Source organism: Macaca thibetana, chromosome 14, assembly GCF_024542745.1.
Source record: "Macaca thibetana thibetana isolate TM-01 chromosome 14, ASM2454274v1, whole genome shotgun sequence".
Taxonomy (NCBI): Eukaryota; Metazoa; Chordata; class Mammalia; order Primates; family Cercopithecidae; genus Macaca; species Macaca thibetana.
In genome coordinates, this window is record NC_065591.1 from 14,900,749 (window position 1) to 14,923,196 (window position 22,448).

Here is a 22,448-nt window from a genome sequence, read left to right on the forward strand (position 1 = left end):
TGATTTCATTTAATCCTAATTACCTCTTTACTTCCACATTGGGGTTAGGCCTTCAACATATTTTGGAATGACACATACATTCAGCCCATTACATCCTGAAAGGTGCTACTTAAAGAAAGTTAGGTTTATATGAAGTTAAGGAGGAAAAAGAAGACATTTATAGTGATTCTGAGAGGGGGACCTTAAGGACACTTTTCAGTGCTTTGGAGGTTGGAAGTGGTTATTTTCATTATGTTCAGTAATACTTAGAAAATATGACTTTCTGTCTCTAGGTGCTCTTGCATTTTCAGACACGAGTTAGAAAATATTGGAGTCTCAAAAATAAAATGAAGAACTTGGAGATTTTCCTAAGACAAGCTGAAAATTTTGAAAGGGAGGAAAAGTAGGACTTAAGAAAGTTACAGGATATATAAGAGAATTTGTGAGTTGGGCAAGGTGAAATTTTCAGAGCTTTCAGTAAAGGAGGCAAGATGGGCCGTATAACACACTCTCTGTGAGGAAAAGAAAGACAGGGTGGGGGGAATTGTCACTCAGTCCCTTACACAAACTACCTGGTGAAGCTACTACTTATCCTGGATTGTCTCACAGTTTGGGGTTTTTCTAGAAGTGGACGCTGAGACTAGGACATGTGTAGTCTATCTAGGAGGTGATCTCTAGATGTACAGGTAGGAGAGACAGAAGTGAGAAAGAAAAGGCAAGGAGGGGCCAGGTGCGGTGGCTCACGCCTGTAGTCCCAGCACTTTGGGAGGCTGAGGCGGGCAGATCACGAGGTCAGGAGATCGAGACCATCTTGACCAACACAGTAAAACCCCATCTCTACTAAAATACAAAAAATTAGCCGGGCGTGGTGGCACGTGGCCTGCAGTCCCAGCTACTCGGGAGGCTGAGGCAGAGGAATCACTTGAACTCGGGAGGCTGAGGTTGCAGTGAGCCAAGCTAGCACCACTGCACTTCAGCCTGGGCAACAGAGCGAGACTCCACCTGAAAACAAAACAAAATGAAACAAAACAAACCCAAAAACCAAACAAAAAAGAAAAGGCAAGGAGGCCAGATCAGTTTGCATTAATGAACAGGTTACTGTCATGGGAAGTTGGAATTGAATACTTAGAGAACTTCTGGGATTCATTGTAGAGTACAAGGGGTGGTCCACCAACCCTTACACCCCACTGTGTCTTCCTTGTACTCAAGCTGCATGTACTCTGAGGCCAAAGAAAGCCCTTCTTCTAAGTCACAGGCACTTTGAGTAGGAAGCAGCAGTGCGCACCTAGCAGTAAGTGCCAACAGATAGGAGTGGGGAACTGATGCCATTTGTTGGGTAAAGTTATCAAGGGTTAAGGTTAAAAGGAAGAAAATCGGCTGGGCGCGGTGGCTTACGCCTGTAATCCTAGCACTTTGGGAGGCCGAGGCGGGGAGATCACAAGGTCAGGAGATCGAGACCATCCTGGCTAACACAGTGAAACCCCGTCTCTACTAAAAAATACAAAAAACTAGGCGGGCGTGGTGGCGGGGGCCTGTAGTTCCAGCTACTCGGGAGGCTGAGGCAGGAGAATGGCGCGAACCCGGGAAGTGGGTGGAGCTTGCAGTGAGCTGAGATCGCGCCACTGCACTTCAGCCTGGGGGACAGGGCGAGACTCCGTCTCAAAAAAAAAAAAAAAAAGGAAGAAAATCATAACAAAGGTCTTCACATTACTGGTAATCACAAGGCTGAATTTGTGGTAAGCCATGTATTTGCAAAGTTTTATAATATTCCCAGCTCTATGAAGCTTAATGTGTTTCATCTAAGGTAGTATTAGTAGAGGAGATAACAGAAGGGAGAAAGTGGGCAAGGATTATTATTTCCATTTACCTGTGGAAGAAGCTGTCGATTATATGAATAGGTCAAGGTGACTTGATTTAGAAACAGAACTAAAGTTTGTTAATTCCTTGTCGGAGATGCTTTATTTTAGGCTGTATATCAACAATGTAAAGTACCCATGAGGTGAATTTTCAAGGGACAAGCAAGGGCACTAGGGCACCAAAGTGATCTACTCTAGGCTACACAGTTTTGGTTATAGTGGCAAGAGTAGCAGCCATGGCATCAGACAAACCAAAATTTAAATGTTGAACTTACCACTTGCAAACTGTAAGTGAATTTACCACTTGTAAACCTTGGTTAAACCACTTATCTTCTCTAAATTTAGGTTTCATAATATGTTAAACATGGGTAATAATACTTCCCACGTGGGTTTGTTGTGGGGATTAACTGAGATAATAAGTGAGAAAGGGCTTTGTAAACTTCCAAGTACCATACATAAAAGGCATTAACAAAATAGTCCAAGAGATGTGTGAAGAAGTCAACACAACATCCATTCCTAGCATTTCCATGGAGACCGAGAAACCATAGCAGGCTTTTAGTTGTTTTTGTATGATTTTAGAAATCTTTTTTAAGGCTCGGGATGAAAGCGGATGGAATTGAAAATGCTGATTAGAAGTGCTTGAGTTTGAGCTCATAATCTTCCTTTGCAGCAGCATATTGACAAAGTAATACTCAAGAGTGAACAATTTCCATGGCACAGGAAATCTATCCAGTTAGCCACTTCCCATAGATAGAAAACAGCTCACCCAGGTCAAGGAAGCATAGCCATGAGAAAAGAGCTCAGGAGTCTTCCAGGGCCAAGATTTTCCACTGCCTGCCATAGGTCTAACTATAATCCAGGGGAAATTTCTAGGAAAGTCTTTGTTATCACTATTACGTAAAATAATTCAGCTTGGCAAAGATATAATTCTATATGCCTTCTGATCAACAGCTAGGTGATGGATGGTACTCTGTTAGCCAATACCAAACCCACTGACAGGAATATTGTGGTCTTTTGGTACATGAATTATTAGAGACTGATGTAGTTGAGTTGCAGTTAAAAGGTGGGGAAGACTTTATGTTGTGGGTCTTGACTTCAGGTTTGAGTTTCCATCCCAGCTCTACCACTTACTAGTTCTGTTCCTTCATAAATATCCTTTGGTTTTTGAGCATTTATTCATTCACTCAGGGAAAAGAAAGTTGAGTTAGAAGTTTAGATCCAAAGATGATCAAAGTTGAGAAGTGATTTTTGGATGTAACTGGACAGAGACCACAGAGATGCAGATATTGGTGATTTAAGAGATGTAAGGTGACATAACTAAACCAGATTCTAAAGGATAGAGATGATATGGAGGCAGGAGCCCAGATGAGAGTTATCCTTAGGAACAAGAGTGTTCCATCTTCCATGTGTTTACATAGGCAAGTGTTTTGTAACATAGCAGACAGATACGGTTTCCTTTTCAAAAGTGGGAGCAAGATATATTTCAAGACACCGGTTTAAACTATTTTCATTAGCAAATAGCCCCAGGGTTTATCAGTTTACAAATTTTCCATGTTTGTTCATAATGGCAAGCATACAGTGCTACTTTAAAGTATCACATCCAGTGATCTGAAAGCTAGCTTGTTTAGGACAAATACATTTCCCTGAGGTGGGCTCCTAAATTGATACACCTGTGCCTTCTCCAATTTATTAAATAGAGAATCAGATGGGATTTGCATAATTCAGTAGGTCCTGCTGTCAAAAGGCACTGTTCTAGGTTCCAGAAGAAACCTAAGATGAGTAAGACATAGTCTGCCTTCAGAAAATGTACAGCCCAGGAAGGACCCCCACATTCAGTCCCTAATATGAGTTTGTCCATACAAGATAGTTTCTGGACAGGATTGTGTAATAGGTAGGAACATAGGAGTGGGAGAAGCTAAAGTATTGGGTTCTGGGGAAAGAAACAAAAGGAGACATAATATACAGGAGCAAATAACACAAGGCATTTTGAAAAAAAAGTTATAAATAGGACACACATAATTGTTTAAAACATCAGAGAAAAACTTCACTTTGGAGATGACATTAATTTGAACCTACAAGTAAAAGTGATTAAAAAAATAAATAAATAAAACTAGGGCATTCCAAACTGAGGTAACAGCATGAAATACATCAAAGGGGGACAGCATACATGGTGTGGTGAGTGAAGGACGGTTCACTCACCCGTTCATTGAGCATCCATGGTGTGCCAAACACTGAGGCATGGTCACTTTGGGGTCTATGTGGATAGAAAGTAGGATGCTTGGTGGCTATCAAGAGAAATAAAAACTGGAAAAACTATTCAGGGTTAGAGTGCTTTGAATGTCAGGCTTGGGAAGCGGGACATCATCTTGTAGGCAACAGTCATCAACGGTGTTGAATGCAGTGGATTGAGGGGAGAATGGGAGGCAGCAGAATGTGTGACCACGCACGAGCTGGGGTTCCAAGTTTTCTGTGTTTGCTCCATTGTCCCATTGGACTTTACCTACAAAATGCAAATTCAAAGATAACATTTTAAATAATTTGAATATGCCAATCACAAGATGTTAGTCTCCAAGGGTGGGACTTTTCTGAGCACAGAGTCTTGTGCGACTGTACTGTTTTGCACATCTGTGAAGCTAGTCTTGGAGCAACCTTTAAGAATCTTGTTTCAGCTAGACAAGAGAAATAAGTGTTGAGATTTATGGCACATCAGGGTGACTATAGTCAATAATAACATGTCAAAATAACTTACAGAGTAAATTTCAAATGTATCACCACAAAATAATGTCAAAGCTGGCACGGTGGCTCACGCCTGTAATCCCAGCACTTTGGGAGGCCGAGACGGGCGGATCATGAGGTCAGGGATTGAGACCATTTCGGCTAACATGGTGAAACCCTGTCTCTACTAAAAATACAAAAAATTGGCTGGGCGTGGTGGCGGGCGCCTGTAGTCCCAGCTACTAGGGAGGCTAAGGCCTGAGAGTGGCGTGAATCCGGGAGGCGGAGCTTGCAGTGAGCCGAGATCGCGACACTGCACTCCAGCCTGGGCGACAGAGTGAGACTCCATCTCAAAAAATTAAAAAATAAAAAACAAAAAAACGTCAAGAGGTGATGACTATATTAGCTTGATTTAATTACTCCACATTGTATATCCATATCAAAACATCACATCATACTCCATAAATGTAATACAACTATGATTTGTCAATTAAAAATAATATAAATAAACCAAAGAAAAAATATTATTTCAACATAATGGAGTAGAAACAGTTGAAGCTACAATGCAGTGGATTAGGAGAGAATGGAAGATGCTGTGGACCACTTTTGATCATTTCGATGGTAGAAGGAAGGATGCTCGTATAGCACAAGAGTATATTAGGATGGGAGAAAGATTCTTGAGCATTTTGGGGGAAGGGATGGGTAACTTTAGAGTGTCTGTGGACAAATGGGGTAGGAAAGAGTAAGGGAGGGTGGAGGGACAGGAGTAATTGCCACAGTACAGTCTCACCAAAGTAAGTAGAGATGGATCAATGGCATAGATGAAGGGGGCAGCCTGCTACAGATGAGGGGGAAATTCTGAGGTAGGAAGGCAGAGCAGGATAGGATGGATTTAGATGGAGAGATTGTGGCAAAGTTAATATTAGATGGCCTTGATTTGGTAAAGGAGATGAAGGAAAACACATCCATAGAGAGTGCATTTACCTGAGTGGGGCTGCGGAGTCTGCAGACACTCAGAAAATTCTGAGAAACTGATGGGTAGAAATAAGTCTGAAAGTCATGAAGCATTGAAATTAGGCCAATTAATAAGCCTAACATGGAGTCGAAATGTTCAATAGAAAGGAAGAGTTGCATATCTCTCACTTTAAATCAAAAGCTAGAAATGATTAAACTCAGTGAAGAAGGCATGTCAAAAGCTGAGACAGGGCAAAAGCTAGGCTTCTTGTGTCAAACAATTGGCCCAGTTGAGAAAGCAAATAAAAAGGTTGTTGAAGGAAATTAAAAGTGCTACTCCAGCAAAGACCTGAATGATAATAAAGTGAAATATCCTTATTGCTGATTCAGAGAAAATATTAGATAGAAGATCAAACCAGCCACAACATTTCCTTAAGTCAAAGCCTAATAGAGCAAGGCCCTAACTCTCTTCAATTATGTGAAGGCTGAGAAAGTTAAGGAAGCTGCAGAAGAAAAATTGGAAACTAGCAGAGGTTGGTTCATGAAGTTTAAGAAAAGAAGCCATCTCTAGAACCTAAAAGTGCAAAGTGAAGCAGCAAGTGCTAATGTAGAAACTACACCAAGTTATCCAGAAGATTTAGCTAAGATAACTGATGGAAGTCACTACACTAAACTATATATATATATATATTTTGAGATAGAGTCTCCCTCTGTCGCCCAGGCTGGAGTGCCATGGTGAGATCTTGGCTCACTGAAGCCTTCGCCTCCCGGATTCAAGTGATTCTCATGCCTCAGCCTCCTGAGTAGCTGGGATTACAGTTGTAAGCCATCATACCCAGCTAATTTTTCTTTTCCTTTTGCTTTTTTTTTTTTTGAAAGGGACAGGATTTCATCATGTTGCCCAGGCTGGTCTCGAACTCCTAACCTCAGGTGACCCACCCACCTCAGCATCCCAAAATACTGGAATTACAGGCATGAGCCACCGTGCCCAGCCTCACAATAAATTGTTAATGCAGACAAAACACCGTTATATTGAAAGAAATGCCATCTAGGACTTTCATAGCTAGAAAGGAGAAATTGATGCCTGACTTCAAAGCTTCCACAAACAGGCTGACTCTGTTGTTAGGGGCTAATGAAGCTGGTGAGTTTAAACTGAAGCCAATGTTCATTTATCATTTTGCAAATTCTAAGACCCTTAAGAATTATGCTAAATATACTCTGCATGTGCTCTATAAATGGAAAAGACTAGATTAGAGCATGGTTTATTGAATATTTTAAACTCACTATTGAGACCTACTACTTAGAAAAAAATAATTTTTTTTCAACATATTACTGCTCATTGACAATGTACCTAGTCACCTAAAGCTTTTATGGAGATGGACAAAGAGGTTAATGTGGTTTTCATGCCTGGTAATACAATATCCATTTTGCAGCCCATGGTTCAAGGAGTAATTTTGACTTTCAAGTCTTATTGTTTAGAAAATACATTTTGTAAGGCTATAACTGCAATAGATTGTGATTCCTCTGATGGATCTGGGTGAAGTCAATTGAAAACCTCTGGAAGGATTCACCATTCTAGATACCACTAAGAACATTTGTGACTCATGAGTTCATGTTATTAACATTAACAAGAGTTTGGAAGAAATTGATTTCAACTCTCGTGGATGACTTTGAAGGGTTCAAGACCTCAGTGGAGGGAGTAACTGTGGATGTGGTGGAAATAGCAAGAGAACTAGAATTAGAAGTAAAGCCTGAAGATGTAACTGAATTGCTGCAATCTCATGACAAAACTTGAACAGATGAGGAATTGTTTCTTATGAATGAGAAAATAAAGTGGTTTCTTGAGATAGAATCTACTCTGGGGGAAAAGGCTGTAAACGTTGTTGAAATGACAACAAAGGATTTCAAATATTCCATAAAGTTATTTGATAAAGCACTGACAAGGTTTGAGAGGACTTAATACAATTTTGAAAGAAGTTCTACTATAGATAAAATGCTATCAACAACAGTTCATGCTACAGAGGAATTTTTCATGAAAGAAAGTCAATCAACCAGGCACAATGGCTCACGCTTGTAATCCTAGCACTTTGGGAGGCCGAAGTGGGTGGATCACTTGAGGTCAGGAGTTCCAGACCAGCCTAGCAAACATGGTGAAACCCCGTCTCTACTAAAAATACAAAAACTAGCCAGGCCTGGTGGCGTGTGTCGGTAATCCCAGCTACTCAGGCGGCTAAGGTATGAGAATCACTTGAACCTGGGAGGTGGAGGTTGCAGTGAGTCAAGATCACACCACTGCCCTCCAGTCTGGGCTACAGAGAGAGACTCTGTCTCAAAAAAAAAAAAAAAAAAAAAAAAAAGAGAAAAGAAAGTCAGTCAATCGATGCAGCAGTCTTCATTGTTGTTTTATTTTAGGAGATTGCCACAGCCACCCCAACCTTCAGCAAGCATCATCCTGATGAGTCAGCAGCCATCAAGGCTGCCCACCAGCAAAAGAAAAAATTACAACTTACTGAAGACTCAGGTGATCATCATCATTTTTTAGCAATAAAGTATTTTAAATTATGTACATTTTTTGGACATAATGCTAGTAGACCCAGTATAATGTAAACATAGCTTTTTATATACACTAGGAAGCAAAAAATTTGCGTGACTTGCTCTATTGTGATATTCATTTTATTGGAATAGTCTGAAACCAAACCCCCAGTATCTCCAAAGTTTATTTGTACCTTATGTTGATTAACTTTAATTCTCAACAGTCCCATAATGAGAAAGAGAGGAATGGAGAACCTAAGTGACTTGCAAGAGCCCCTCCAGGAGCTAGAAGGGAGGACTGGGATTTGAACCCATACATTTGGCTCTAGGACTGTAATTGTCACCTGTGGGCTGTGGTACCTGGTATACCTTAACATCTAGGTGATCTCCAAGGTCCTAAGAGGTGCTAACATTCTATGTGGCCATGAAATTAACCTTTTAAGCAGATGGGTGGTTTCTTGATTCTTCCTGTAATTCCAAAGCATTTTTCCTGTATGAACTTACTGATCATTGCGGCAAGGAAGACAAGTCTTCATTTTCCCAGCCCCACCACTGGGAACGACTCATCAGGTGAAAAGCTTGGGAAGGCCTCAAGGTGGCAGCATTAACTCAAATATGGATGGACAGAGCCTTGTATCTGGCCTTGAACTAATCAAAAATTCAGAATTGGCCCTTTTCTGCCTTTTAGTTTTTCTAAAACCCCAGGGTGTAACTATTTGGAGGTGAAGAGTCAAACTGATCTTGTGAGGAGACTAAACAGTGAAGACGCTGGAGACATCAAAGTGGAAAAGCATAAGTATTTCCCAGGAATTAAGAGTCTTTGGAGGGAAAAGAAAGAGGATATATTTGGTGCCATGAAAAAATGATGAGGTTCAAAAAGATTAATGATTCATCTGTTATCCATTCATAAGTGGCTGATTCTAGGCCTCTTACTTGCCAAAACCCTGAACCACCTCACTTCACCATGTTAATAGTCTTCATTTTTATCTGTTTAATTTTTTAGAATATTAAACACTGATAAAGGAGAGTACTAAATTACTTTATAAAGCCAGATATATAGGCTAGATTGTCTCAGTTGTTAGAGTCTTGATCCTACAGGTGAAGTTTTCTCTTCATTCCTCATCTTCTTCCTCTCCCTCTCTTCCTCTTCTCTTCCCTCCCCTTCCTTCCTTCTTTTCTTTGCTTTCTCTTTCTGTCTTCAGCCATTTTTCCCTCTTTCTTTCTCTAGTTTTTTCCTTGGTTGTTATATTGGTCAACTAAATAATGAGGAAGAAACCTAAGTCTTCAGAGTTGGACATGTGGGTTAGGTGATTAGATGCTACAAAATTCCACCAGTGTGCAAAAATATCCTTGGACTCCTATCACCTAACTTTCCACTTGCTTGGCCACTTTATATGTCTTCTTTTGTTAAAAATAATTTTTCTAACAGGGGGCTTTTTCTTGGAAATGTTTTCATGAGAGCAAAGAAAAAAGTGAGTAAATAAGCTCTACTTTTGTAACTGACTGTAGTGGAACATGCATTTGTGAGAACTTAAGAGAAATATTGTTTCCTAGATTCCGAGAACATCTCTGCTTCTCCACATTTATTCCCAAGAGAAGCAGTAAAGCACAGTGTAAAAATATATAGAATTTGGGTCAGACAGACTTGAGCATTTCCTCACTTTCTGGAACTACAAGATGCTCCAGGCTTCTCTGGTATAATCCCGGCTCCAGTGCTAGAACCAGCCTTTTCTCGAAGGAGCCCTGGTTTCTTTTATTAGAGAATAATATTAGAGAAAGATCTAAGTGCTAGGTATATACAGAAGTTTTCACATCTGTAAATTGAAAAGATAATATATTTCTCGTAGAGTTATAAGAACATTAAGTGAAATAACACATACAAATATATACTGAACCAAGGGCTTGAAACATAGGAAGCTATATTATATTTTATATAAATATATTATATACATATAAATTTATCAGAAGCCGAAATAGAGAAATCCTTCGCTTCTTGTAGGCACCATGTTAAAATTCATTTAAAACCAGGTTGATTGGGAAAAAAATTCCTGGAAATGTTTTGATTCACAGAGCTCTTTGAAACTTTGAGTTCTGTAGACAGAGCTGGGTTTGGGAAAATGGAGATTCTGATAAAATTTATCATTTATAATCTGACATTTTGAAAATTTCTCCCCAAAGGGCCAACTTGCAATAATCACAGGAAATCTGTGGGCTGAGTGTGCAGTGGTTGGATCCTCAAGCTCCTTTGAAAGCATTTTTTGACACGATTTGCTCATCAATAATCTTAGCCTGTGACTAGAAGAGCCAGGACTCCCCTGTGTCCCCTAAGGGATCTTCGAGGTGCCTCCATATCATAATAATGTTTCAGTTCCCTCAGGAAAGTGGTGTTTTGATTGCTTGTTTGTATGTTGCTGAGCCTTGGATTGGAATTGAGACCTTAGGGAACTCCCCTTCAGAGGCTCCCAGATCTACACAGGCACTAGTTTCTAGCTGATCTCAGACTTTTCACACAGTTTGGTATGGCTCACTTACAGTCTCAAGCAAACTGCAGCGGCAGCTGAACTGCCTTTACACTTTTATCACATAGCCTCAGGAAATCTTTTACTATTTGAAATCCAAGGTCCTCAGAGACCAACAGCTCTTCTTTTCTTTTCTTTTCTTTTTCAGACTTCAAAAAGTCCAATGTTGAAGCAGTTCTGAATTGAGATCTCATAATTCCCAAGGACATAGGTATGTTTTCCCCGACCTTTTTAAAAAGCAGTATTCTTCACACTGTAGGTAGAAATAACGGGTTCGTCTAAAAAAAAAAAAAGAGGCTCGGAAGTAGGTATATAAAAAGACTCTTCATTCAATTTCCCCCAACCTCCTCTGCTACATTTCACAAGAATAGAGACAGAAGTTTCCCATAAGTAATTCTGGGTTACCTTTAATTAGACAGCCATTGCCATAGTCATTGCTAGATGGGGTGTTGCTACCAACTGGTGTTAACAAAACCTGGGAAATAACTTCACACGATTGGCCTACAGTTTAATAAAAAGATTGATTAATTAGCTTCTATGGAGCACCTGCTAGAGGTCACACACTGGCTGAATTTTCTTATATTTTATCTTACTTTATCTTCTGTCTATAAAGGAAGATTGACTTGCCTACAGTCCCACAGCAAGTAAGCATTAAAGCTCTTATTCTAACTCAACTGCTGAGATTCTAATTCACTCATCCACTTGACAAATAGTTGAGTCTACTGTGTGGCTGCCTCGAGTGTAGGTAGTGGATAATAATGCACAAAACACTGACAAACAATATAGGCCTTGTCTCTTCCCTTATGGAATTTATTCCATTGAGAATCTTCTTTAGAACTCCCCAAACAGGGCTGTTATGATTGGGGGTGATGCTTCAAACCCCTTTAGAAGCAATTTTGATGGAACTTTTTATTTCCAAGCTATCTTAATGGCTTAGACTTCTCCTTATCTCTTTATAACAATAATAATTTCTTAAATTTTAATGCTTTTTCAGTTTTTGACTTAATATTTCAACCTTAGGTATTTCAGTATTCAACCTTAGATATTTTAAAGATATTTTTTCTCTTTCAAGACTCCTTCTGATATTTATTTTAGGCCCATGCAGAAAAGCCTGGGTTTTGCAGGACTTGAGTGGGAGGAGATATAGCAGCGGCAGTGGCAGGATTTGGATTCAGGCCTTGCAGCCTCCCAGGGTTGGTGCTGGGTAAATGAGGTCTTTTCTCTCGGCACTGACTCCAGATTTCTCCTTGCTGCACTGGATCTCAACACATTTATTAACAGAGACTGCAATGCGTAATAGAAAGGGTTGCCCATCAAGGGAACACAGAAAGAAGTACCTTGAAGATTAATTGCTGATAGATGAAGATGGCAGTCAGCGGCAGTTCAATATGGTGTGTGGGGGGTGTGTAATGGCTTTTAAAAACTGAACCTACAGCTTAAGTGAATAGACTCCTGTGGTCAATATTAACCAAGGAAATTGATCTAATAAGCATTCGAGAAGATATTTTGGAAAAATATTCAGAATCCACCCCAAGTCAGCTGAATTTTATTCTTGGAGTTTTTCCAGGTTTTCATCCTACCTTGTGTCTAGGAAAAGGTTGGTTTACGATATGGGAGGGTTAATATCTCTTTAGTCAAAGGACCACAGTACTTAGCAAGCAGTTATCCCTTCCTGGGATCCCTCTGCCAATAAGCAGCAGTATTTGGCCAGAGTTCTAGACTTTAAACCAGTCGCTTCACCTCACTGAGCCTCAGTTTCTTCATGTCTATATCTGCTGTCTCTCTCTCTCTATCTATCTAGTCATGCAATAATTAAGAAGTGAATGCAAAAAGAGTTTTATAAACTTTAGAACCACTGTTTTTTTATAAACTTGAGAACAGCAGTTCTCAATCAGGGGAATGTTACCCTTCAGGGGACATTTGGCAACATCTGGAGACATTTTTGACTGTTACAAATGGGAGGTAGTGGTGTTACTAGAATCTAATGAGTACAAAGAGGCCAGGGAAACTGCTAAATATCTTACAATGCACAGGACAGCACTCCTTCTTGCCCACCACACCCTGAACCAAAGAACTGTCTAGCTCATAATGTCAGTAGTGCTGAGGCTGAAAAATCAGGCTCTGGAATTGTACAGATTTTACAGTTAAGTAGTTATGTGACCTCGAGGGGCACCACATCCTTCTGTTTCCAAATATGTAAGATCAGAACACTGCCTGTCATAGATTACAGGATACTGTGTCTGCTAAAATTAGAGAGTATACACACATGTCAGAAGTCAAAAGAAAAGTCGAAAAGGCTGGATAAATATAATGGAAAGTGCTACTGGTCAGAAAGTCAATTGGTACATTACTGGATAGTAATGTACCAAGCTGACTGAGCCAGTTCTTATGAAACTAGCCACATCGTATGTGTGTAATGGTCATCCAGAAATGACAAGCTACCTTATCCCCTTCTTTTTGTGTCACCAATCGAATGGCTGCTGTTACTCTTCAAGGTAAGCTAAAGTCCAGCAGAGTTGAAGCATCTTTCTCCTTTAATTCCTGTTTTCTCCTTTTTCTCCTCTCTTCTAACATTTTCTCCCTCATTTCTTCTGAGCCTGCTCCCACTCACTCTGCTACTAGGAGTGGGGAAAGCCTGTGAACACCTGAGGTTGAGGAACAAAAATAGGAGAGAAAGAGTGCTCTCAAATGAGGACACAAGCCTGTCTCCAGGCCTGACCATCTGCAAACTCACTGTTACTCCTGAATATTTTTCATACGACAAGTCTAAGCTAATATTTTGGCCCAAAGCACAAGCCTGGTAGACAAGAGGACAATAGGCGGTTTGTTGTGGAATTAAAGAGCGTGAAAAATGTTTCTATACTTTCCTATTGATGTTCCGTTCGATTCACCAAATATTTATATATGTGTGGGGGGGGCCATGATAAGGTGGGTGGACCAGAGAGGATGAAGACAGTTACCGTCCCAAAGGGCTTAGAGCTAGGCGAAGAGTGAGTAGTTGCCCAACTAATTGTACAATAATCAGCTAAGACTCAAGTGCTTTGAGGAGGCAGAGAAAGGAGGACTTAACTGTAATTAGGGTCTACAACAGACTTCTGATAAGGGGTGAAAAAAGACATATGCATATACACAGATACACAAAAACATTTGTATATATCAAATTTGTAGTTCCATATTAAATATATATATAAATACATCCTCATATTTAAATATACCATACTCCCTTTCAGTTGAACTACTGTTGAGGGATTAATTTATAAAGGCTTCAAAAGTTGTGGTTAAGATCTTTGGATTTAGTATCAAACAGACCTTGAGGGCACCACCACCTTGTCCTGCCAACACCTTGATTTTGGCCCAGTGAAACTGATTTGAGACTTCTGGCCTCCTGAACTTTGAGAGAATAAACTTGTGTTGTTTTAAGGAAAAATAAATTTAGAAAATCTTTAGTGAGGCTATACTATTGGAAGTAGAATGTGGAAGACATTGAGTGATAGATGTTTTTATTTTTAATAATTAAATGCATACAATCATATTCATATCATAATTTGTATTTATATCATGTAAATATGTTAAAGAATTCAAGATGAATGTATGGACTTTGGATTCAGAAATATAAAGGGGTGAACTTTGATTGTGACTGTTAAATAGACTATCTTGCTCAATATTCAGCTCCCTGAGCCTTAACTTTCTTGTCTGTAAGATAGTCATAATAGCACCTATCTCATATGAATTAAAAGCTATAATATAACAGAGGGTTCTAGCATGAGTCTTACACACAGTACGTTCTCTCTATACATTAGTTTTCTCCTTTTTTATCATCCCATCATCCCTTCTCGTACTTTCATTTGAATTTGGTTGATGCCTCTTCTTTAATCACCAGGCTAATTCAAGTTGACCACAATGGAGAATAGAACAGAAGTGACAGAGTTTATCCTCTTGGGATTAACAGATGACCCCAATCTTCAGATACCCCTCCTCCTGGCATTTTTATTCATCTACCTCATAACCCTGCTTGGGAATGGAGCAATGATGGTGATCATCCACTCAGACTCCCATCTCCACACTCCAATGTACTTTTTCCTCAGTAACCTCTCCTTTGTAGACTTGGGTTACTCATCAGCTGTAGCCCCCAAAACGGTGGCTGCATTGCAGTCAGGGGACAAGGCCATCTCCTACAATGGATGTGCAGCTCAGTTCTTCTTCTTTGTGGGGTTTGCCACTGTTGAGTGCTACCTCCTGGCCTCCATGGCCTATGACCGCCATGCAGCGGTATGTAGGCCTCTTCATTACACCACCACCGTGACAGCAGGTGTGTGTGCTCTCCTTGCTACTGGTTCCTATGTCTCTGGCTTCCTCAATGCCTCTATCCATGCAGCAGGCACCTTCAGACTCTCCTTCTGTGGTTCTAATGAGATTAATCATTTCTTCTGTGACATTCCCCCACTCCTGGCTCTCTCATGCTCTGACACGCGCATCAGCAAGTTGGTGGTCTTCTTTGTGGTGGGCTTCAACGTCTTTTTCACCCTCCTGGTCATCCTCATTTCTTACTTCTTCATATGCATCACCATTCAAAGGATGCGTTCCGCTGAAGGGCGGAAGAAAGTCTTCTCCACCTGTGCTTCCCATCTCACTGCTGTGTCCATCTTCTATGGCACAATCATCTTCATGTACTTACAGCCCAACTCCAGCCAGTCCATGGACACAGACAAAATAGCCTCTGTGTTTTACACAGTGGTGATTCCCATGCTGAATCCCTTGATCTACAGCCTTAGGAACAAAGAAGTGAAAAGTGCTCTCTGGAAAATACTCAACAAACTGTACCCCCAATATTAAGTGTGAATGGGAAGTAGGCAAGCAATTAAGGGATAAACTTTCTCTCACACCTAAATGCCATCATGACTTTTAATGTTTGGCTGGTTTCAGTTCTTTCTTCCCCAAGAACAGCGGTTACTTCTGCTATTAGAAATGTAAAAAGCAGCACGTTGAAAAGTCTTACTTAGAAAGATAATCGTATATTTAGTGAACAGCAGCATGGGACAGTTGAGCTTTTCTTGCTTTAGTTTCTTGATGTGTTTTAAAGCAGAAGATTGAAGGATATAACTGAATGTACTGAATTTTCCTCATCCTATTTTTAATTGTAAGGATTTTTCATTCACTATTAAACTTGGTATAAAGATTTCGCCTTCATTTATAATATTGATCAACTGAACATGCAGTATTGTTTTTTATTCCTTTGTTCTGTGAGTTTGAAAGTTGGACTTCCTAATGTAGACAAAGGATGGTTCAATATTTTAAATGATATTTCAGAGGAAGTTGTAATTTAAAGGACAAGGCACTAGATCGAGTCAGGTGACTGAAGATTACATCTTTCCAACTCTCTACTCTCCCTTCTCTACCCATATTCCTACTCTACTTGCTAGTCATGTGCCTTTGCAATTTCCATTCCCTTTTGCTAAAGCATTGGGGAAACAATACACCTTGTTGTATACGTAAGTATGGAAATGCTTTAATAGATGAATTAGTTAAATTTGAACCTGACTAAATATAACTTCCTTCGGAGAGCCTACACTATCTTCTATGTTTCTTGTCTCTGTCTAACATAATTACCAAAATTTCCAGAAGGTTTAGAGAAAAAAACAATTTTCCCTAGAGCTCTAAAGAAATATATTTGTTTTCTGAATCAAATGCTTGCATTTCTTAGCACCCTTAAGTTTGGTGAATCTATTATGAAGATGCGTAATAGCTTTCTGGATTGTCTTTGCTTTTATTTTTTCAATAATTCAGCTCACCTCTGGGTCTCCATTGCATTCCAGTGTTCTGTAATTAGATGCTACAAGAATAAAAAAGCCTGCCTGGAAATTTACTTCTTAGGAACAGCACGATGACGCACAGTGCTAGTCCACCTTCAGGACTTGTTTCATGTGCTAAATGGTGTGAGCGAATGTGTGTGCGTGGGAGGGGAGTGGTGATTAATTTCACTTTTCACATATCAACTGCTTGATGGTGTTTATAACTGCAATTAATCTAAGTCACCACAATAGGTCATGATTTCAAAATCTCCCCAAAAAAACCCACAAATTAGTTTTAACTTTATAGATGAAAACCAGAAATCTTGGTTGGCTAACTCAGTTGGCTTAAAATGCCAATTTAGTTTTGAGATTATTGGGCTCCATTATGTACAGGGCAGCCTCTGTCTGAGGAGGATAAATCATAAGCCTTCCAGGGAAAATTGCAAAGAAGGAGTTATGGAACATGAGAAACATGAGAATATCTTTCTCTAGCACACGGTTGCCATCACCTGAAAAGATCAGGAGCTTCTGAGCCTAAGGCCTGGACAACCTATACTTCCCCCATTCAGCCCCCTCCCTCCCCTCTTCTTTAGCAATGAGGCCCATCCAGCAACACGCAAGGAAGAACAGCCTTTACAGGCCAGGATCCACTGTATATGAGAATCTTTCTCATTGAAAGCTACAGAGCTCAAGAGTATCTGCATTTGGAGAAGAGCCTAGGAAGTAGCTATCCAAGCACTGAGTGCATTCCAATCTCACCTACACATTTTCCCTACTTGATATAATTGACTTTTTTCCCTCCTCTTCCTGCTCCTCCTTCTTTACTTCCTTTTATCCTTCTCCTCTTTTTCCTTCCCAACTTCTTTCTATGCCCAGCCCAAGCAGGAACTTTCCTCACCACTAGGCCATTTAGATCTCTAAAAAAAAATTAAAATCTAGAGTCTATATATGATAACTATTACAGTATATATTAACATGTGTATCTGGGCATGTTTCTTTCTTTTATAATTTTAATTTTTATTTCATTAGATTTGGGGGGTACAGGTTGTTTTTGGCTACAGGCATAAATCATTTAGTGGTGGTTTCTGAGATTTTAGTGTGCCCATCACCCGAGCAGTGTGCCCAATATATAGTCTTTTATTCCTCACCTCTCTCCCAACCTTCCCCCATTGAGACCCCAAAGTCTATTTTATCATTCTCATGGACACATTTCTTTATGCCTTTATACCTCAGTTTAGCAGGAAAATGTGGGTCTCCTAAGAGTTAAGGGCCCAATGTCTACATATTTATATTTTATGTTGAAATCACCTCAAACAAGTGTTCCATCTGACTGTAAATAGGTATAAAAGAGTACTATCAAAAGCTGGATGAAAATTCTAACTGTTCTTATCAGTTGTATGACCTCAGGAAAGTCATTTAGTCTCACCGAACCCAATGTACAGGATAAAGTGTGAGGGTAATATGATATTAAGTATGTGAATGTGCCCATCATAATGAACGTGTATTTCATACCATTGAGATTCCTATACTAGCTCTTTCTTCACTTAGCTGTCCCTGGACTTCTCATGTTGGCTCTTGAGGTGCCTGAGCAAAAATGGGAAGTCCAAGGACAGCCAGGTGAAGCTCGTCCCATCCAAGTCCAAGCTTTTATTTTCATTCCTTGTTTAACTTTCTGCCCTCCAAGTTCCCAGCTCTACATTTCAAACTGACATTACACGGGTATTCATTTATAGAAGCTACTCAGAAGGAGATGTCTTGTCGCCAGCAAGACATCAATTCACAGAGTATACATTACTGTGAGGAGCTCTTCCCTTCCACATAGGAAATCTGTCAAATGGAGAGTAAATGCCCATTTGGTTAATAACAACACCCACTCTCTCCCTGCAGGAATTGTCTGATGAATGAGAGACCCTGTGTGTAGGGCCTGCCGCCCAATACAGTGCGATAAAGGCACAAGGACTTCCCACCTGAAATTTTCAAAAGAGAATGTGAAAACTCATAAATCAGGGCAGTTATTTATATTAGGATAGATTATTCTTTTAAAAATGGATTATGATTGAATTATTCTAAATAGGATGTTCCCTTTGTACATTAGAGCATTTGTTGAGGTTTATGTATTGGGAATGGAAAATTAAAATATTAGATTCCTTGGCAACTCAAGCTGGAATTGCAGAGTCATAGACTCTTTAGCCAAAGAAAGAATTTAAAAATAATCTAAACCAATCCTCTCATTTTGCAATTAAAAACCCCTATTTTTACAGTTTAACTTGCTTAAACTCACGAAGAACCAAATCTTGTTTGACACTTTTTCATATTTTTTAAAGTACTTGTTGTATAAAAAGACGTTTTATACTTTTACCTTCATTTGTTCACCATGATATAGTTATTTGTGCTTCAGTTTTGCAGTGGAGGAAACCAAAGCTTTGAGAAGTTAACTTACCTGTCTACTGTTAAAAAGAGGAACCGAGGTATGAAACTGAGTTTTTTGCCTTCCCTGACCAAGACTCTGAAAAAATAAGTCACCATGTATGTTAGTAAATTTCAATGGAAGTCTTACTTAATGTGTGACTCGCTTACACTCTTTCATGATGAGTCCTTGCCATGTGGAAGGCACTCTGAAGAATACAAATAAGTAAGACTGTAAGATGTAATTCCTACTTCCACAAAGTAAAGCCCTCTGCATATATGTTTACTGATGTAATGCACCTTGAGGTTAATGACTCAATGTTCCATAACTTTACCAACAGAAATTTTCCCAGTATTCCACAGAGCATGAATGGATCAGGGCATATTTGTTTTCAGTCTGATAGAGTTGGCTGTTTGAGTGCCACAGCCGACAGTGATAGCCAAGCCTCAACCAATGTTAACTAGACACAAGCTGCAGAAAAGGCATGGTGTGAAGTTGATGAAGAAACCAGTTGATATTCAATATTGTTCCTGCTTCAGGAGCAACTTAAAAATAAAGTGGTGGAACAGAGGACATACCTCTAGGTAGATGATAGTTCAAAGGCATTTGTGGCCATTATCAGATGAGTAGTCTAGAAAATAATAATTGGAACTCATCAGGGGCAAAAAAGAATCCTATGGGCAGAGGAAGATCCTCAGAGGATGTGGGACGTGAGCCAAACTCTGAAAAAATAATGTAGATGGAACCCAGAATTCCAAGATTCCAATCTTACTTTCTAGTCACAACTCTGCCAGTTGCCAGTGGTGAAGCTGGTATAAGCCACGTATCTCTGAGCCAATTTTCTTACCTTCAAAGTGAAGACAATAGCACCAGCCATACTTTCCTTAGGATGTTTTGCAGGCTAAATGAGATAATGGGTGAGAAAGCATCTTCAAAATTGCTAACTTCTTTTAAACTATAGTGTTGCTGTTGGTAATAATATTATAAGCAGACCTGAATGGGGAGTTCCTAAGCAACCATCTGAACTCACGTATGGAGGTGGGATTGCAGGTGGCATGTTGGCAGGAGCTTGTAGGAAAGTTGGCCATTCAGATTAGAAGAGTGTGAACCATTAATGCCTCAGTCGGTTACTTCTACAGGCAATTGGAACTTCTTGTCATCAAACAAGGTGAAGAGACTGCGCCTTTGAGAGTAATTGCATCCCTATAGAGAAATCATACTTTTACAGAAAAATTTCTGTAGGATCTCACCAATCGGGTTTCTAGATTCAAGCCCAAGAATTCTGCCTCCCGTTCATAACATGGAATTTCTCAGTTGTTAGTCTGTGATTATTTCACAAAGTGTGTAGGGGGATGGATAGGATATTTGTAGCATATTTAATTAGGAGAAAAAGTTATTGTATATACATATGCTTATACACATGTGTGTGCATATTTATGTGTCTATATATACACATGTGTGTGTATGTGTGTGTATTTTAAACTTTCTAGAAAACAGTAAGAAAAAAACAGATAACCCAATAGAAAATACAAAATTTAATTGTCCAGTCTATTTTTTCATGTTCGTTTATATGGCCTATCTACAGTTTGGGGTAGTGATTAATTATGCTGATGTGAACCTTTTGGTCATGTATCTTGGTGCAAAAATGCATTAATTTTTCTGGGCTAAATATACCTGGAAGTAGAATTGTTGAATTGTAGGGTTTATCCATTTTCAACTTTTGTAAATAATGTGATGCTATTTTCCAAAGTAGTTATACCAGTTTTTACTCCTATGAACAGTGTGTGAGAGTTCTTACTGCCAGTTCTTGGTATTACTGGAGTTATGAATTTTGCCAGTTTGGTTAGAGAATAGTGTCTTTTATTGTTGTCTTAATTTGTACTATATTGATGACTGCTGAAGTTCAGCACAATTTTGGATTCGTTTTTTTTTTCCAAATCTTTCACCTATTTTTATTTGTGTAAGAATGAACTACAACTAAATACAAGCAGAATACATGGAAATGAATATATGGGGAGTTAATTTGTTCTGTTCCTAACTGGGTGATAGAAATTGGTGTTTGCATGGTAATTGTAGTCAAACTGAATCTAGAATTTTTTTGATATTTGAAAGAGCTTTTATTTTTAAAATATGCTCATAATAATAAGAATTTAGTGATAATTTTACAGTGTGCAAGCTATGAGGTCTAGTAAAAGAACACTGTGGTCTTTTAAATTGAAAAAGAACTAGGTTTATGTGCTGCTATCATCTACTCTCTGGACCCTCTACAAGCTTCACTTTCCAACGCTATAAAAGGCAACAATAAATTCCCAGAAAGCTATTGGGAGTAATAAATTAGTTAAGGTATATAAAGTTTCTAGCAAAACACATTGACTAAATAAATATCAATTTCCTTTCCTCTTCTTCCAAGCCTCACTTATTTAAACAATATTCATTGAGTGCCCACAGTGGACTATTTCTTTAACATAGGTCACCTATGAATCAAGCAAATATAATAAACATATACTTCAGATCCTAGGTCGAAAATACGTGCTGGCTTTGGAGTGGGGATATACAGTGGAGTGAAATAGCTCAGAAGCAACTATGTATATATGTGTATATATACATATATGTGTATATATGTATGTGTATATATATGCTGAGGCTGGGCACGGTTGCTCATGCCTGTAATCCCAGCACTTTGCAAGGCAAGGCCAGCAGATCACCTGAGGTCAGGAATTTGAGGCCAGCCTGACAACATGGTGAAACCACATCTCTACTAAAAATACAAAAATTAGTGGGGCATGGTGGCAGGTGCCTGTAATCCCAGCTACTTGGGAGGCTGAGATAGGAGAATTGCTTGAACCCAGGAGGTAGAGGTTGCAGTAGCTGAGATCACACCACCACACTCCAGCCTGGGTGACAGAGCTAGGCTCCATCTCAAAAAAAAAATGTGTGTGTGTGTGTATATATATACATATATATATATATATATAGAGAGAGAGAGAGAGTGTGTGTGTGTGTGTGTGTGTATGCTGCATCCTTGGGCCAACATTAGTGACATATATGTATATATATGTATACATACATATGTGTATATATAAGTTGATATATATACATATATATCAACATTAGTGATATATACACATATATGTATATACATATATATATATGCTGCATCCTTGGGCCAACATTAGTGAAGTCCATATCAGTTAAAGGAATTTTTTGGATTTTGCCTGATTGGTTGAACAATTGTGATGACATGGTCAGAAATATCAAAGAAGTGCTAGTTTGATGAAAAAGGTGAGAAGTTTGCCCCATAATATGTTGTATTTTAGATGCTAACATGTCTCCTCTCTGGGGATGTGCCTCAATACTTAAGAAACCTGAACTGGGAGCTCAGAAGAAAGGTGAAAGTTGAGACTAGGTAGATAAGGAAAGCCAAATGAACCTACGTATTTTATGCACCTTTTTTTGAATATCAAACTTTATATATACACACACACATACACCTATATACATGTATGTATAAATAAAAAATAAAATATATTTTTATATATACACACACACCAAAATATATATCATGGTAAAAATGTTAAAAAAAGTAAATCAAACAAAGCTTTTATATTTTAGAAAGTGGTATAGCTAAATTTCTGTTATAAACTTTTCTGTATATGTTATATTTCACACTTCAAATGTTTAGAAACAGATAGACCCA

General features: G+C 39.1%; 3 protein-coding genes across 3 annotated transcripts in view; all 3 read left to right on the forward strand.

The window, feature by feature from the left end:
* The window catches only part of MED19 (mediator complex subunit 19), a 751,866-nt gene that overhangs the window by 64,397 nt on the left and 665,021 nt on the right, over positions 1-22,448 (forward strand). The gene's annotated exons all lie outside the window — the stretch shown is intronic.
* The window catches only part of LOC126936150 (olfactory receptor 5B12), a 49,845-nt gene continuing 35,247 nt past the window's right edge, over positions 7,851-22,448 (forward strand). The window contains exons 1-2 of the mRNA XM_050758603.1: positions 7,851-8,025; positions 10,704-10,766. The gene's annotated coding sequence lies outside the window, so the exon portion shown is untranslated. The remainder of the gene's footprint in view (positions 8,026-10,703; positions 10,767-22,448) is intronic.
* On the forward strand, positions 14,160-15,936 carry LOC126936153 (olfactory receptor 5B21). The gene has a single exon (XM_050758606.1). It carries the CDS (start codon positions 14,456-14,458, stop codon positions 15,386-15,388), a length of 933 nt encoding a protein of 310 aa, XP_050614563.1. The 5' UTR covers positions 14,160-14,455; the 3' UTR covers positions 15,389-15,936.

Excerpts from the sequence above, each read along its gene's own strand:
- LOC126936153 (XM_050758606.1), top strand. The coding sequence starts at position 14,456 with ATGGAGAATAGAACAGAAGTGACAGAGTTTATCCTCTTGGGATTAACA.